Genomic DNA, 13817 nt, shown 5'->3' with positions numbered 1-13817 from the left:
TTGTCTACAGAGTGAATTCCAGGACAGTTGGGGCTACACAGAGAAATTTGTCTTGAAAAACATAAATTAACAAGTAAACATAAATGAATGTTATTAGACTCATCAGCCAGGCATGATGTGACATGCTTTTAGCCCCCTACTCAAGAGACAGACACAGGCAAGTCTCTGTGAGTTTGAAGTCAGCCTGGTCTAAATAGTCAGTTCCAGATATCCAGAGCTGCATAGTGAGACCTGTCTCCTAAAATGAGAGGGGGGGTGGAGAGAGGGATGGGGGTGGAGGGTGTGTGTGGGGGTGGGTACTGGTTGGTTCATATTGTTGTTCCTCCTATGGGGCTGCAAACCCCTTAAACTCTCTGGGTCCTTTCTCTAGCTCCTCTATTGGGGTTCCTGTGCTCAGTCCAATGGTTAGCTAAGAGCATCACCTCTGTATTTGTCAGGCATTGGCAGAGCCTCTCAGGAGACAGCTATATCAGGCTCCTGTTAGCAAGCACTTGTTGGCATCCACAATAGTGTCTGGGTAGATTATCACTTCCTTATTTAAAGGTCTTACTATGTAGCTCAGGGTGTCCTCACACTGCGTAGCCAGGCTATCCTTAAACTCCAAATCCTCCTGCCTCAGGCTGTGAGTATTGGCATTACTGGCATTATTACCATGCCTGTTTTCCATTTTGTGTTCCTGAGTCAGACTCAGTGCCAACATGCAGGCTATCCTCTGGCTGAAGAAAGAGAGGCAAAGTCCAAGTGTTGGGACAGATTTTCTTCTCTTCTCTTCTCTTCTCTTCTCTTCTCTTCTCTTCTCTTCTCTTCTCTTCTCTTCTCTTCTCTTCTCTTCTCTTCTTTCATAAAAGTTCTCAATCATCTTGTGCTTTTACCTCCTGAATGCCAGGATTAGAGATGTGGGCCTACTCCCAGTTTTGGAAGCATCTTTTTTTTTTTTTTCCCCAGAAACAATGGTATCTCAATTGCTGGGCACAACTAGAATCCTAATTTTATAAGCCATATTAAATCTAATCCTTTGGTGTCGAATCCACCAGGATTCACCATATAAGCAGGGAGACACTAGTAGTTACATCTTGCCCTCTCACTATCCCTGTCCAAAAAGGCCCTAACTCTCTCCTGCTCTCTCTCTTCCTGGTTCACAAGAAGTTACCTGAGTACATGACTCATTCCTTGTTCCAGACAACCCCTCCTGGGAAAGCAGAATTAACATCCAAATACAGGCATCACCAGGCCCATCCACAACACTTCCCCCTTTCTGTTCTAATAAGAAACAAAACTTTTCTCTCAAATATAAACTGAGCATACTATTACATTTTATAATTTATAAAGTACAGGATTGTCCATTGTTTTTGTCAATAAAATAGAACACTGTCATGTGTCCTAACTAAAAGACTTATAATTCTACACCTGATTTATGTCCTGGCTTTAGATTGTATGCCATCTGAAAACCATCCTCTCAAATCTGTTCTCTCAATGTTAAATAGCCTGGGTTGGCTATAAGACTATAAGTAGTCTTTCAACCCCATCAGAAATCTGAGAATGACCAACACTATCTAAAGACATAAGAAGCCTAATAGAGCTTCCAGAGCTAAGACAAGTTGTAGAGACAGCTGCCTACCCATACAGCCCCAGTAAGTCAAGAAGTTGGAGCATCAGTCTTCAGCCTTCTGGCTCAGGATCATCTGACAGATCTTTGAAAAACAGGAATCATTAAGGACTAGCCTATTCTGTCTCAGCAGATTTAAGATGTCCTAGCCTGTAAACTGTTCTTTCAAGAACAGTACAGGTCTAGAAGCATCATTTTTGCTTCAAAAAATTTCCAGTTTCTAAAAAGTATCGTCTATGAAATGTTCAATCCTGCAGCCATTGGTATTCATCTTTGTGTGGGATGTTATGGTACAGGACTGTAATCTTAACATTTAGGAGGCCCAGGCAAGAGGATCAAGAGTTCAAGGCCAGCCTGGGATACATAGTGAGTTCTAGGCTAGCTGGCTTACATGATGAGTCTAAATATAGTTTAAAAAGTTATTTTCTTATGCCTAGAAAATATTATTTTTGTATTCCTAGAGGTGCCATGCAGGTCTGTTGTGTAGTAGTTGCCTGGTAAATGCATTTTCTGTGAATGATTGAATGAATGACTATAACATTCCATTTGTACTATGTGATATTGCATAGTTGCTTGTAATCTATTCCTGAGTACTTTCGTGCATTCATACACATAGCCTATCCATTCACAACACTTGTTTTCCCCCGCTAATGGATCTGTTCCTCTGAGATAAGTGGGTGTAGTTTTTCAGTTTCTCTTAGCTCTGCTACCTGCTTCCTTGGCTTTTTGTGTCTTGCTGCCTTCCAGTAGCTATGTATGTATGTATGTATGTATGTATGTATGTATGTATGTATGCGTGTATGTATTTATTTTCATTTACTTTTTTTTTTGAAGCTAGGCTTCTCTGTGTAGCCCTAGAACTGACCAAGCTGGTCTTGAACTCAGAGATCTCCTTTTGTTTACCTCCCAAGTTCTAGGACTAAAGGCATGCACCACCATGCATAGCTTCCTTTTTCTTATTCATAACTGTTATTGGCCACATATTTTATGTACCTTACAGGCTGTGGAAATCCCAAAAGAAGACATACAGTTCTGTGATCAGGGAAAGGAGATGCAAAAGAGCCTGGTTTTAAAAATGAGGGCAATGAGCTAGCATTGTGGGATATCTTGGATGCTGTGGGACTGCCTAGGGAGGGGCAAGAAGGGTGTTACAGAAAAAGACAATAATGTCTCAGTGTCTTGATGGTTAGTTGAGGAGTTACACACCATTTACCCAGTGCATATAACAACACAGCTTATTAGCCAAATTCACAGAAGATACAAAGTAGACATGATTATCACATTCTCATAAGCAGATGTTGATCTTGAGATGATGACCACCTTGCCTTGGGTCTTACAGATTCTGTTATAACAGTAAAAGGAATCAGTGTGAATAGAATGGGGGAGTCAGGAGAGGGGGAGTCAAAAAGGTACACTGGACATGGTACTCCGATCTTCAGGAGGAGTCAGTGTGAATAGAGTGGGGGAGTCATGAGAGAGAGAGAGAGAGAGAGAGAGAGAGAGAGAGAGAGAGAGAGAATGAATGAATGAATATCAAAAGGTAAACTGGACATGGTAGTCTGATCTGCAGGAAGTGCTCAGTCCTTTTGGCATGTTAGCCAGGTATTCCACCCCTGTGCCCTACCAAGGTTCCACTACCCCATGCAACTTTTCTCTTCTTGACTTTCAGGTCAGGCTGTTCCTGCAGGATCCCATGTGCGAATGAACCTACAGACTGGAGTAAACGAGGTGAAACTCCAACAAGAAGACAAATTTCAAAATAATCTGAAAGGATTTAAAAGAGGCAGAAGGTAGTGTATTGTTCTGAGGACTGGGAGACTGAGTGACTACACTCATTTGGAAAGACTAGCAATGCTACCCAAATTCATGAGTGGCGAGTTTTTGTTTTCTTGTTGTTGTTTTGATTTTTGTTTTTGTTGTTTTTTGAGACAGGGTTTTTCTGTGTAGCCCTGGCTATCCTGGGACTCAGTTTGTAGACCAGGTTGGTCTCAACTTCAAAGATATGCCTTTGTCTACCAAGTACTGGGAACAAAGGCATGTGTTACCATGACCAGCTATGTGCATTATAATTTTTATTTGAGATTTAACAGTGTAGAATTTGTGATAAAATTATCAGGGTTTTATGGAAGCTTGCCTCCACAATCTTTGGAAAGAAATATCTTGCAAAGAAAATAGATCTTTTAAAAAGGCTATAGGGGGAATGCTTAACCTTCTTTAAAAGAGAAGCTGTTTCCCCAGTACTTTAAGAGCACCCATTTGAATCCCAACAATTAATGCGCTGATTACAGATGAGTCATCTATTCATTAAAACAAGCCTGTTAGGCCTTCTGCTTTGCCGTGATACTTCCTTGGTGAACAATAAAATTGCCTTTAAAAGTCTTTAACTCAGACTAACTTCCCCTTGTTAGTCAGTGTTAAAATAGGCTTCCTCGTGGTATGTGAGTAGAAGCCACCACGTTCCCCTGTGGTTATAGGTTCCCTAACTTTTTAATAACCAGTTTGAGGGATTTGATTTTAGAGAATTAACAGTTTCTATTTTTCTTCTTAATTGCCCTGAATTAACAAGTTGTTTTTGCTTGGTGTCTCCTGAATGAGAAGAAAGGAAACTTGAGTGGTTGGCAAGGGCTTCTAGACCCTTTTTCTTGATGCACCTGACTAAAGGTCATGTGTCTGTTAAGTTACTCACTCTACAAAGCAGCATGGCAGATCTGAGCAGTTTTTACAGTTAGAAAATTCTAATTTATGTTACGATGGAGACATTTGTTGTCATCCCAAACTGGGCAAGTTCTTTCCTCCTCCCCATCTCTGTATTAGGCCTGTACTTGCAGTTGTCCAAATCATACAATTGTTCCTGTCTCGTAGTCATATAAGAATAATCAGATATAATTCTACAGCCATGCTAACCTTTTTCTGCCTCCAGAAGGCACCATGCACATAAACTTCAGTGAGTCAAGGTACTTTGAACTTTTCTCTCACATGCAGTCCAATTCTTATTTTTAATGAAAAAGCCAACCTCCGGTGTCTTGAGAATATCGATCTAGGCACTTCAGTAATTCAGAGCTGTTGGTCTATTGTTTTGTGCGCCCTGTCCACCCTGCTGACTGCAGGTCTACAGTAGGAGCACTCACTGGGTGGCCCTTGCTCCTTTGAGAGCAAAAGCCTTCCATGTTGGATGTAGAGACACCGTAAGGAGACACACTTGTTCCACTTTTCCTCTTTGCTTTTCTCCTTTGGACTGTTTCTGAGAGCGTTGCCCTAGAATGGATATGCTGAGGCATTTCCTCTTCTCTCTCAGCTGTTAACAGCTTTTCTGTCAGAGCCCCCCCCCCCACCTTCTTCCAGTTCTTCTTCATATTATCTTCCTGGCTGCTCAGCAGTGGCCTGGGAACAGAGGCTTAAGAGCCAGCTTCCAGAGAGCAGCACAGTTATTTTAGTTATCTTACGGTGTGCTTTGGAATAGAAGGCTTATAGCTTTCTATCAGATTTCAGGTGAGCCAGTAAACCACTGTGCTGCAGAGATTAGCTTTCCACTAGTCCTGCTGGCTAGTTGCTACTTAGCTCTATAATGCTTGTGGGCTCTAGGCCTATGCAGAGATCCTGCCTTAGGGTTGTCTCAGAGAGTGCTCTTGGCACTGCCTGGCTTCAAGCATATTTTTAGGCATAAAAAACATAAAAGTTTTATTTTACATCTTGTCAGAGTCTTCATAGAACAAATGTCTCTTTGCTTTGGAATCTTCTTTGAAACTTCCTTCTACATTAGAGGAAGGAAAGACAACCTTTACTACATCTGAGTTGTACCATCTTGGGTTGGGCATTTGCCATGCTGTGTATAGTGCGGTGGTGAAGAGAGGTGCTCGTGACAAACTGTTTCCTGCTGCACCAATTCATTTCACAAGACTATGGAGTGCCTGTGTGGCAGGCACTGGGGAAACACTCAGAAGCAGATGCAGTGGTTGCCTCCATAAGGTGAGTGGAGGCCTTGTGCAGGTTGGCAGGCAGACAACTAAGAAAATAAACATATGAGTAAGATCATTACAAATTATAATAAGTTCTAGAGAAGAGATGAGCCAAGGTAATAAGTCTGTACAGGAGACCATGTTAGATAGGGTGATTTGGGAAGGAAGGGGGGATAACCATAGTATCTGGATAAGAGACTGAAAATAGGAAAAGAAGAAGCAAAACCCACCAGCATGCTATTTCAGTAGATCAGACAAGGCACGTGGTGACTTGTAGGGTTTCCTACTGGAGAGTGGGTAAATTTAGATAGTTTAGAAGTGCAGCTGAAAAGACTTGCTGAAGAGTTGGTGTAGAGATGAAAGGATGGCAAGAAGATTCGGAAAGGCCTCATTTGGGGTCCTCAGAGGTGTTTATTTCTTGAAGTAGAAATGTAACAGTTGTACCAATTTTTTTTAGAGATAAGTATCATGAATGATGTTTTTATTAAATAGCTCAGAGGGTAAAGGCATTTCCTGCCAAGTCCGAAAACCTGAGTTTTATCCCCAGAGCTAGTATGGTGGAAGGACAGAACCAGAGAACCCCTGAAGAATGTCCCCTAACTGCCACATGCACGCCATGCACCAAACCTGTACACACAGAGTTATGCTTTATTAACCTCCTAGGTATTTCTTCATGAAGTTAAGTTTAAAATTAATTATGAAAATCAAGATTAACCCTAGCATGTCATTGCATAAGATCCTGCTGTTTTAAGGAATGGGTTTGAGCTACAGGTTTTAGTGTGGGCATCACTGTCAGAGAACTATTTTAATGTCTCTAGAGATAGAAAAAAGGTTCTTCAGGACCTAACCACGAGGCATTCCAGCATGTAGGGTTCAGGTAGACAAGGAATCATTAAAGAGATGAGAGGAATGAGGAGTCAGATGAGAATGGAAGGAGCCAGGGGAGTCAGAGAGGGAGGGCAGGCTGCACATGCTGCTGGTGCTGGAGGAACATAAAGGTTTGATTACCAATCGTTGGTAATTAACTATAATGAGCAATGTTGGACAGCTGTGGGGCTGGGGAATGTTGCTCAGTTGGTAGAGTGCTTGCCTGTATGCATGAAAGTTGTGGGGCCATTGCAAGCACAACATAAAACCAGGAGGATTGGAAGTGCAGGACCATACTCAGGGTTTCATGGCATGTTTGAGTACAGCTTGGGATAAGAGACCTTGTCCCCTACCCCAAAGAAACAACAAAAACAGAACAATATTAGCAGCATGGTAAGAACAGGATCGACATTAGAGCAAATGGTAATGTAAAAATGAAAAAAAAATGATGAAAAAGAAGACAGCCCCCAGGAGGCAAAGACGCAGGATAGCTTCAAGTCCAGCTTAGAGGCCAGCCTTGTCTTAATTACAATGTTCCATGCTATCCTGAGTTTCATAGTGAGGCACCCTGTCTTTTGTTTTGTTTTGGCTGATCTGGAATTTGCAGTATAGATCTGGTCCTTCAGTTCCTGTCTCAGTACAAACTAAGGATGATGTTTATGAAGCGTTTATGAAAGAGATGGAAGGGCTGCTGTGACAGATTCTCCTGCCAGGACAGGCTTCTGTTCAGAGTACTGGATTGTGGAACAAGAGGCTCTTGTTAAAGTGAAGAGCAGTGTCCACTGTCAGGTGTTTTCCAAGCCCAGTTCCAGGAGCCTCCTGCTGTTTGCCTCTGGGATCCCACCCCCACCCCCCAAGGTGTTTCTTTACAGTAGACCAGGAGGTGAAGCACTGATATCCTGTTCCCTGTGATATCACCTTCTCCTCCCTCTCTTCCCCTCTCCATTTTTGGAATTCTGTCAGCGAGGTCTTAGTTACTTGTTTTAACTCACGTGCCATGGGCACTAGAGTAGAGAATTCTGGAGGAAAAAAGTTTATTTCATCTTGACTTTTGTGTTTGAGTTATTTTTAATATTTTCCTGTAAATATTTTGTAATATTTTCCTTGTAGTGAAATGGATTACAGTATCATTTCCTAATTCAAAACAGGATATGTGGGAAGAAAATATATAATTCTGGGATTAAAGTTATTTCCCACATGCTAAACTCTTTGAGTGTTTCATGGACAAATAAAATGTTCCATACCAAGATAAAAAAAAAAAAAAAAAAAGATTCTGTTCCTCCTACAGCCCCTGACTCCTTAGCTCCCCATGGATGGGGACAGAGAAGTGTTATCTTCATGTGCTTGGCAATGGAGAGAGAACCTAATCTCTCTCTTACTTTGAGAGATTTTGCTAATCACTTGAGCGGAAAAACACCTTTAAAGGAGTAGCCCCTTGCTGACACATGAGTTAGTGCTCAAGAAATGGGAGTGGTTAGCTATAGTAAATTAGTTGGAGTCTAAGATTTAGAGAAAATGAGCATTTACCTCAGAGCCCTAAAGACTATGATGAACCAAAGCTGAATGAGGAGAGCCCTGAGCACACATCTGTGTAATAAGGTTGAGACCAGATGGACCTGGAACAGAGCAGGGTGGCAGCCAGTCCTCCCTTTCCTTTGAAACGTCTGCTCAGTTCTGTTTGCCCAGCACCAGCACCTAAGCTCTGTGCACCTCCCACCCTACTCCACCACAATGCCCAAGAAGGTTAGCGTGGATGAGTGGCAAAGGTGGAGCCCAATGCCAATCCACAAGACTGTTGGCCAAGCTCACCCTGCTGAGGTGGACATAAAGTAGGGGAAAGGCTGCGGGAAGGGATAAATCATTGGACAAAACAGTACAGACGAGGGAATCGGGGAGCAAAGACCGAACAGGCTGAGTGGCTGAGCAGCAAACTGCAGGGCTGCTGTTGAAGACACCCAGAGGGCAGCGACAGCCAGAGAAGCCACACCCAACTGCCTGTGCAGCATGTCTATCAGTGGTCCTTGCTCCATTCCTGTACAATCCAGAGGATCTTTTATCAACTATTTTGTAAATGAGAGTTTTTTTAGTAGCTCTGGAAGCACTTAAAAGGTGAGAAGAAATCCCACTTCATCCCATTTTTTAAGTGTAAATGATTTTCTAAGAGGTTAAATCATTTGCTGTTTGATGGTGGTGGTGGTGATGTGGAGGAGGAGGAAGAGGAAGAAGAGGAGGAGGAGGAAGAGGAGGAGGAGGAGGATGGTATAACCTGAAATTACCAGGATACTGAGTCAAGAGAGGCTGTAACTATCTTGGGGAGTGGGGGGGGGGTGTCACCATAACATTCCATAGAGGAGACTAGCTTCATATCCTACAATACAAAGCATACAAAACAGCAATTTAGAGTCTTAGTCATGCATTTGTGTGTACAATGTTTTAAGACTCATTTATGGTCTTGTGTCTCTAGTAGAACATTTACTAGAAGTCTCTCCTTCCTTGCCCCTTGCCTTCTCACGACTGTAATGTCTCTGGTCAGAGAAGTCCATGTTTGTTACAGTTGTGATAACGTGCTGTGAATGATGGAAAATTTGAATGTACTCTGTGTGGCATGAAATTGTGAGCCTGTGGAACTGAGGATTATGAGTGTTTGGTTGTTATGTGAGGTCTTAGGGAAAACCCACCAAGCTTGTGGCTGGAACATTACTGGACTAAGTTAAAAGAGAACCAGTGTGTAGCTCTTCAGAGTTTAGGCACATGTGTTAAGAATTGGAATGTCAGCAGGCATGTGATGAATACCTTTAATACCAGCACTCGGGAGGCAGAGATAGGAGAATCTCTATGAGTTCAAGGCCAGCCTGGTCTTCAAAGTGAGTCCAGGATAGCCAGGGCTAGTTATGCTGAGAAACCCTGTCTGGAGGTTGGGGGTGGGGTGAAGAATTGGAATGTCTGTGCACTCTGCCTCTCAACCAATACAATCTCAGCTGTGAATGAACAAAAAAAATCCTGTTCTGTCTTTAACCTAATCACAGCTTCGGTCTGGCTGTAACAGCGCACTCCCATTTGTCTGTTCAGCTCACTCCCATTTGTCTGTCCAGCTCATGCTCTTGCCTCTGTTCACTACACCCAAGATGCTCTCTATCCAGTTAAGATGCTGGCTGAGCCTGAACAGCTCCAGGAGGTGTGGGAGGAGATCTTAACTGCCACATTGGTTCCTTTACTCCATCCTCTTGGAAGATGACTGTAGAAGGTAGTGGTTGGTTCTACTCCTAGGTCTCTCAAATTTGGATGATGTTCATTGTTAGATTGGCATACACCTCTGTGCTCAGACATTGGCTTTAATGTGTGAATCTACCCATTTCATTAAGACAAGTTGGTTTGTCAAATCAAGTCTGGAACATTTTGGAAGTCTCAGGTTCCTGAAGATTATAGATGAGGGTGCCTCTTACTCCTGTGTCTTAAATCTTTGCTCCTCAGGACTCTGCTAGGACATGTGCTTCCAGGGTCAGCCTCTGTTGGCCCGGTGCTTTTTCCTTCTGTATCATGAAAACAACAACAGCAACAGCAACAACAAAAACAAAAACAACTTATTTGGCTCAATTACAGTTAACACGTTGGATTCTGGCTGCCCTAAGGCAGAGGTTTGACAGTAATACTAAGAGTTAGAACTGGCCTGGCCAAGCTTACTCTCTCTGGGTGCCAGTCACTCATAACTGCTGCCTTTCCTGGAGTAGTGCACCCCTTCTGACTCTCAGCTTCTCTGTGGACAGGCTGGACATCAACACCAACACATACACATCTCAGGACCTCAAGAGTGCACTGGCCAAATTCAAGGAGGGAACCGAGATGGAGAATTCAAAGGATGAACTGGTATGTGACAGCCTTTCTAGTTAGGTTTTGCCAGGAGAGAATGATTGTACCTGGAAACTTTTATAGTAGGCACGGAATAGTAAGATTGTAAAATAATTTAAGAAGCTATTTATGATGAATTAAAACCATTTATATGCTATTTTTAAAAACTTTGCAGAGCATTTCTGGTTTTGCTCTTTGGGTATTTGTTTTAGGTTAGGATCCAGTGTTGTATTTGTTTGGAGGAACTATGGAATAGAGGAGACTATTACCCAGAGCCCACTTAACAATGAGATACAATACAAATCTCTATTTTGTTTTTGTTTTTGTTTTTGTTTTTTAAATAGGGATCAATGGAGAAATGGGTCAGTGGCTAAAAGCACCGTCTGCTCTTGCAGATGACCTGGGTTCAGTTTTCAATACCCACATGACAGCTGTTTTTAACTCCAGTTCTGGGAAGTCTGATGCTGCCTTCTGGCCTCTGCAGGCAGTGCACACATGTGATACACAGACATGCTTGCAGATAAAACACTCATGCACATAAAATAAAAACAAACCTTAATTTTTTTTTTTCAAATAAGAAGACAGACAAGAGAGGAAGAAGACCGAATCTTTGTCTTTTTTAAATGTCACAAATGTATTTCTTTGGGGGCCTCCGGTTTTTTAAACATAGAATCTGGATGGGTCAAGAGGATGACAGCAGTTTCCCTAGCTTGAAATCTCTTCACAGACTAAGGTATAAGAGGGAAGCTGGAGAATGTGTGCCCTAACTTCTGGGAGGGCTCACTGACACAGCTCATATAAGGAGGGAATGCTACTGAGGTGAACCCTGAGTTCACGGAATGCCCAGGGGATGTCACCCAGCACTTCTGTGTATTCCCAGTTCAGTCCTGGTGGCCTTGAAAGAATCCTCTTTGACAGTGCTCAGTAATCCAGGTTCTCCCTTCTTCTTGTCTTCTCCCAGTCCCTCTTGCCCGGGTCTGCCTCTTGGCTCTTTTCCTTGAACACTAGGAGAATCTTAAAAGGGCAGCATTAGGTCTTGGCAGTTTGTGTGTTAGTTCAAAATGATCCTTCAGCCTTAAATCTGTTTTAAACTACATTTATCTATTTATGTTGTAGGGTTATGGGTGGTGCATGCTGCAGTGCATAGATAGAGAACACTTTATGAGGACTGTTTTCCCTTTCTACCTTGGGAGTCCTAGGAATCATTTAGATTCTTTAAAAGAGTTTCTGAGGCTGATGAACCTTTAGAGTGGAGCTAGTGTTGGCCTTTTTAAGACAGATGTAATGACACACACCTGTAATCTCAATACTTGGGTTGAGGCAAAAGATTATGACATTTTGTGCTACCTAATAATATTTATCCTCAGAGCTCAATGAGGCTGCCAGCTGTTATCCTTTTAATACCATCTTACAAAACTGATCACAAACTAATTCAGAATGTCAAACTAATTCTCAGATGTCAGAAAGTTATAGAACTTGACATAGAAGTCAGCAAGGATCTCATTCATGGATCTGAAAACACTTCTGGATTCATAGGACCAACAGCAGTCAAGACGGAGATACTTATGAGTGGAGCAAGCTGACTACATGAGTAGCCCCAGTGCTATAATCTCAGCAGTCTAGAGGCTAAAGCAGGAAGATTTGAGCTCTAGGCTCTCCAGGACTACATAATACATTTCCAGGCCAGCTTGGGCTGTATAGAGACTGTGACAAGTAACCAAGCCATACCAATACAACCCCCGCCCCCCAGAGCCTTCATGTCTTCAGTTATCTTAGCAAATTCACATGTCCATCATAGAGAGAATGCATGTTAGAAGGGAGGGTGGGTTGGAGAGTTGGCCCAGTGGTGAAGAGTGCTTATAGCTCTTGCAAAGGACCCTGGCTTGATCCCCAGCACCCACAGTTGTTCACAACCTTTTGTAACTGCCGTCCCAAGGGATTCAGTTCTCTCTTCTGAGCTCTGTGGGCAGCAGGCACACACATGGTACACATGCATACATACAGGAAAGACACTCATATACATAAAGCAGTAAAATGTATAAGTCTAAAAATAAGGAGGGAAGGGGCAGGATGACAGCTGCAGCACATGGGAGGTTGTGATGCATGGGAATCTGCCTTACAGATGCGCAGGGGAGTGGGAGACGGGAGGAAAAGCAAACGTGCCTGCCACCCAGCAGAGGGGAGGCCAGGAGAAGGCATGTATCTGGGAGCCTAGGTTCGAGATCGGTGCCTGTGGCCAGGAATTTACACCTTCCCCCCATCACCTTTGATCTGGGCATCATGTGGATCTTTAAGGAACTTAGACATTGTTCCAGGTTCCATATCTTCTGTGGATGAAAACCCACTTAACCTTACTTCTCTCTGTTTTCTTGGGGAAGTACAATTGAATTTTCCTTCTCAGACAATAACATTTTCTTTCTGTAATTTAGTTAGCATAGAAAAACATGAGTAATTTTTAAAAGATTTGAAAAATGGAAAGGCAAAGATTATAAGTTCCCCATTGCTGTTTTTAAAAAATCTGTTTCCCTCTGCAAAGGGATCCACAGAATTCACACAAAAAAGCAAGACCTTAGTACCTGCTGGATTGAGACACCTGCCTGCCTTGTCCTTGCTGTTTGCAGTCTCGGCACACAGGTGTCTGGAATCAGAGTCAGGTTGTTAGCTTTGCCCTGGGACCTGGGTCTTCTGCCTTCCCTTGGAACTGATCTAGACAGACTCAGCTCACTGTCAGCACTGGCTCAGAGACAAGTGCATTAACTTGAAATAGGTTTGTGGCTTTTTGTTTGTTTGTTTTTAAAGCATATCTCCTGCTCTTGGCTACAGATCCTTACATACCTTTAACTAATTTTTGTTTGTTTGTTTTGTTTTGTTTTTCGAGACAGGGTTTCTCTGTATAGCCCTGGCTGTCCTGGAACTCACTTTGTAGACCAGGCTGTCCTCGAACTCAGAAATTCACCTGCCTCTGCCTCCCGAGTACTGGGATTAAAGGCGTGCGCCACCACGCCCGGCAACTAATTAATTTTTAAGTCCATCTTATGCAATGCCTTGTAAACATACAATGATGCTTTTGCTCTGAGCACAAAAACCAATCCTGTCAGATAGTGACCATATCTCTGTGTTTCTCAGATTTGACATGAAATTTGCAGGAGGAAGGGTATCTATTCTCTTAAACTGATAGTTAATTTAATTAATTTAGATAACGTTTCTTGCTTCTCAAAAACATTGTCTCAGGACTGGATACAGCCTCAGTGTAGAAAGGTGCTTGCCATTGAGCCTGAGTACCTGAGTTCAGTCCTGCAAGTTTGTCTTCTGATCTACATACATGCATGCTGTCTTAGTCAGGGTTTCTATTCCTGCACAAAACATCATGACCAAGAAGCAAACTGGGGAGGAAAAGGTTTATTCAGCTGATACTTCCACACTGATGTTCATCACCAAAGGAAGTCAGGACAGGAACTCACACAGGGCAGGAACCTGGAGGCAGGAGCTGATGCAGAGGTCGTGGAGGGGTGCTGCTTACTAGCTTGCCTCCTCTGGCTTGC

At 42.8% G+C, this 13817-nt stretch overlaps 1 protein-coding gene across 4 annotated transcripts in view; it reads left to right on the top strand.

Moving 5' to 3' along the window:
* Sil1 (SIL1 nucleotide exchange factor) overlaps window positions 1-13817 on the top strand; it is a 235000-nt gene that overhangs the window by 152243 nt on the left and 68940 nt on the right. For all 4 annotated transcript variants that reach the window (XM_021214585.1, XM_029547229.1, XM_029547228.1 and 1 more), the window contains 2 exons: window positions 3276-3396; window positions 10194-10293. In XM_021214585.1, coding sequence (XP_021070244.1) covers window positions 3276-3396; window positions 10194-10293 — 221 coding nt within the window. The remainder of the gene's footprint in view (window positions 1-3275; window positions 3397-10193; window positions 10294-13817) is intronic.

Source organism: Mus pahari, chromosome 15 (genome assembly GCF_900095145.1).
Source record: "Mus pahari chromosome 15, PAHARI_EIJ_v1.1, whole genome shotgun sequence".
Classification (NCBI taxonomy): domain Eukaryota; kingdom Metazoa; phylum Chordata; class Mammalia; order Rodentia; family Muridae; genus Mus; species Mus pahari.
This window is presented reverse-complemented; position numbering and strand designations above follow the sequence as displayed.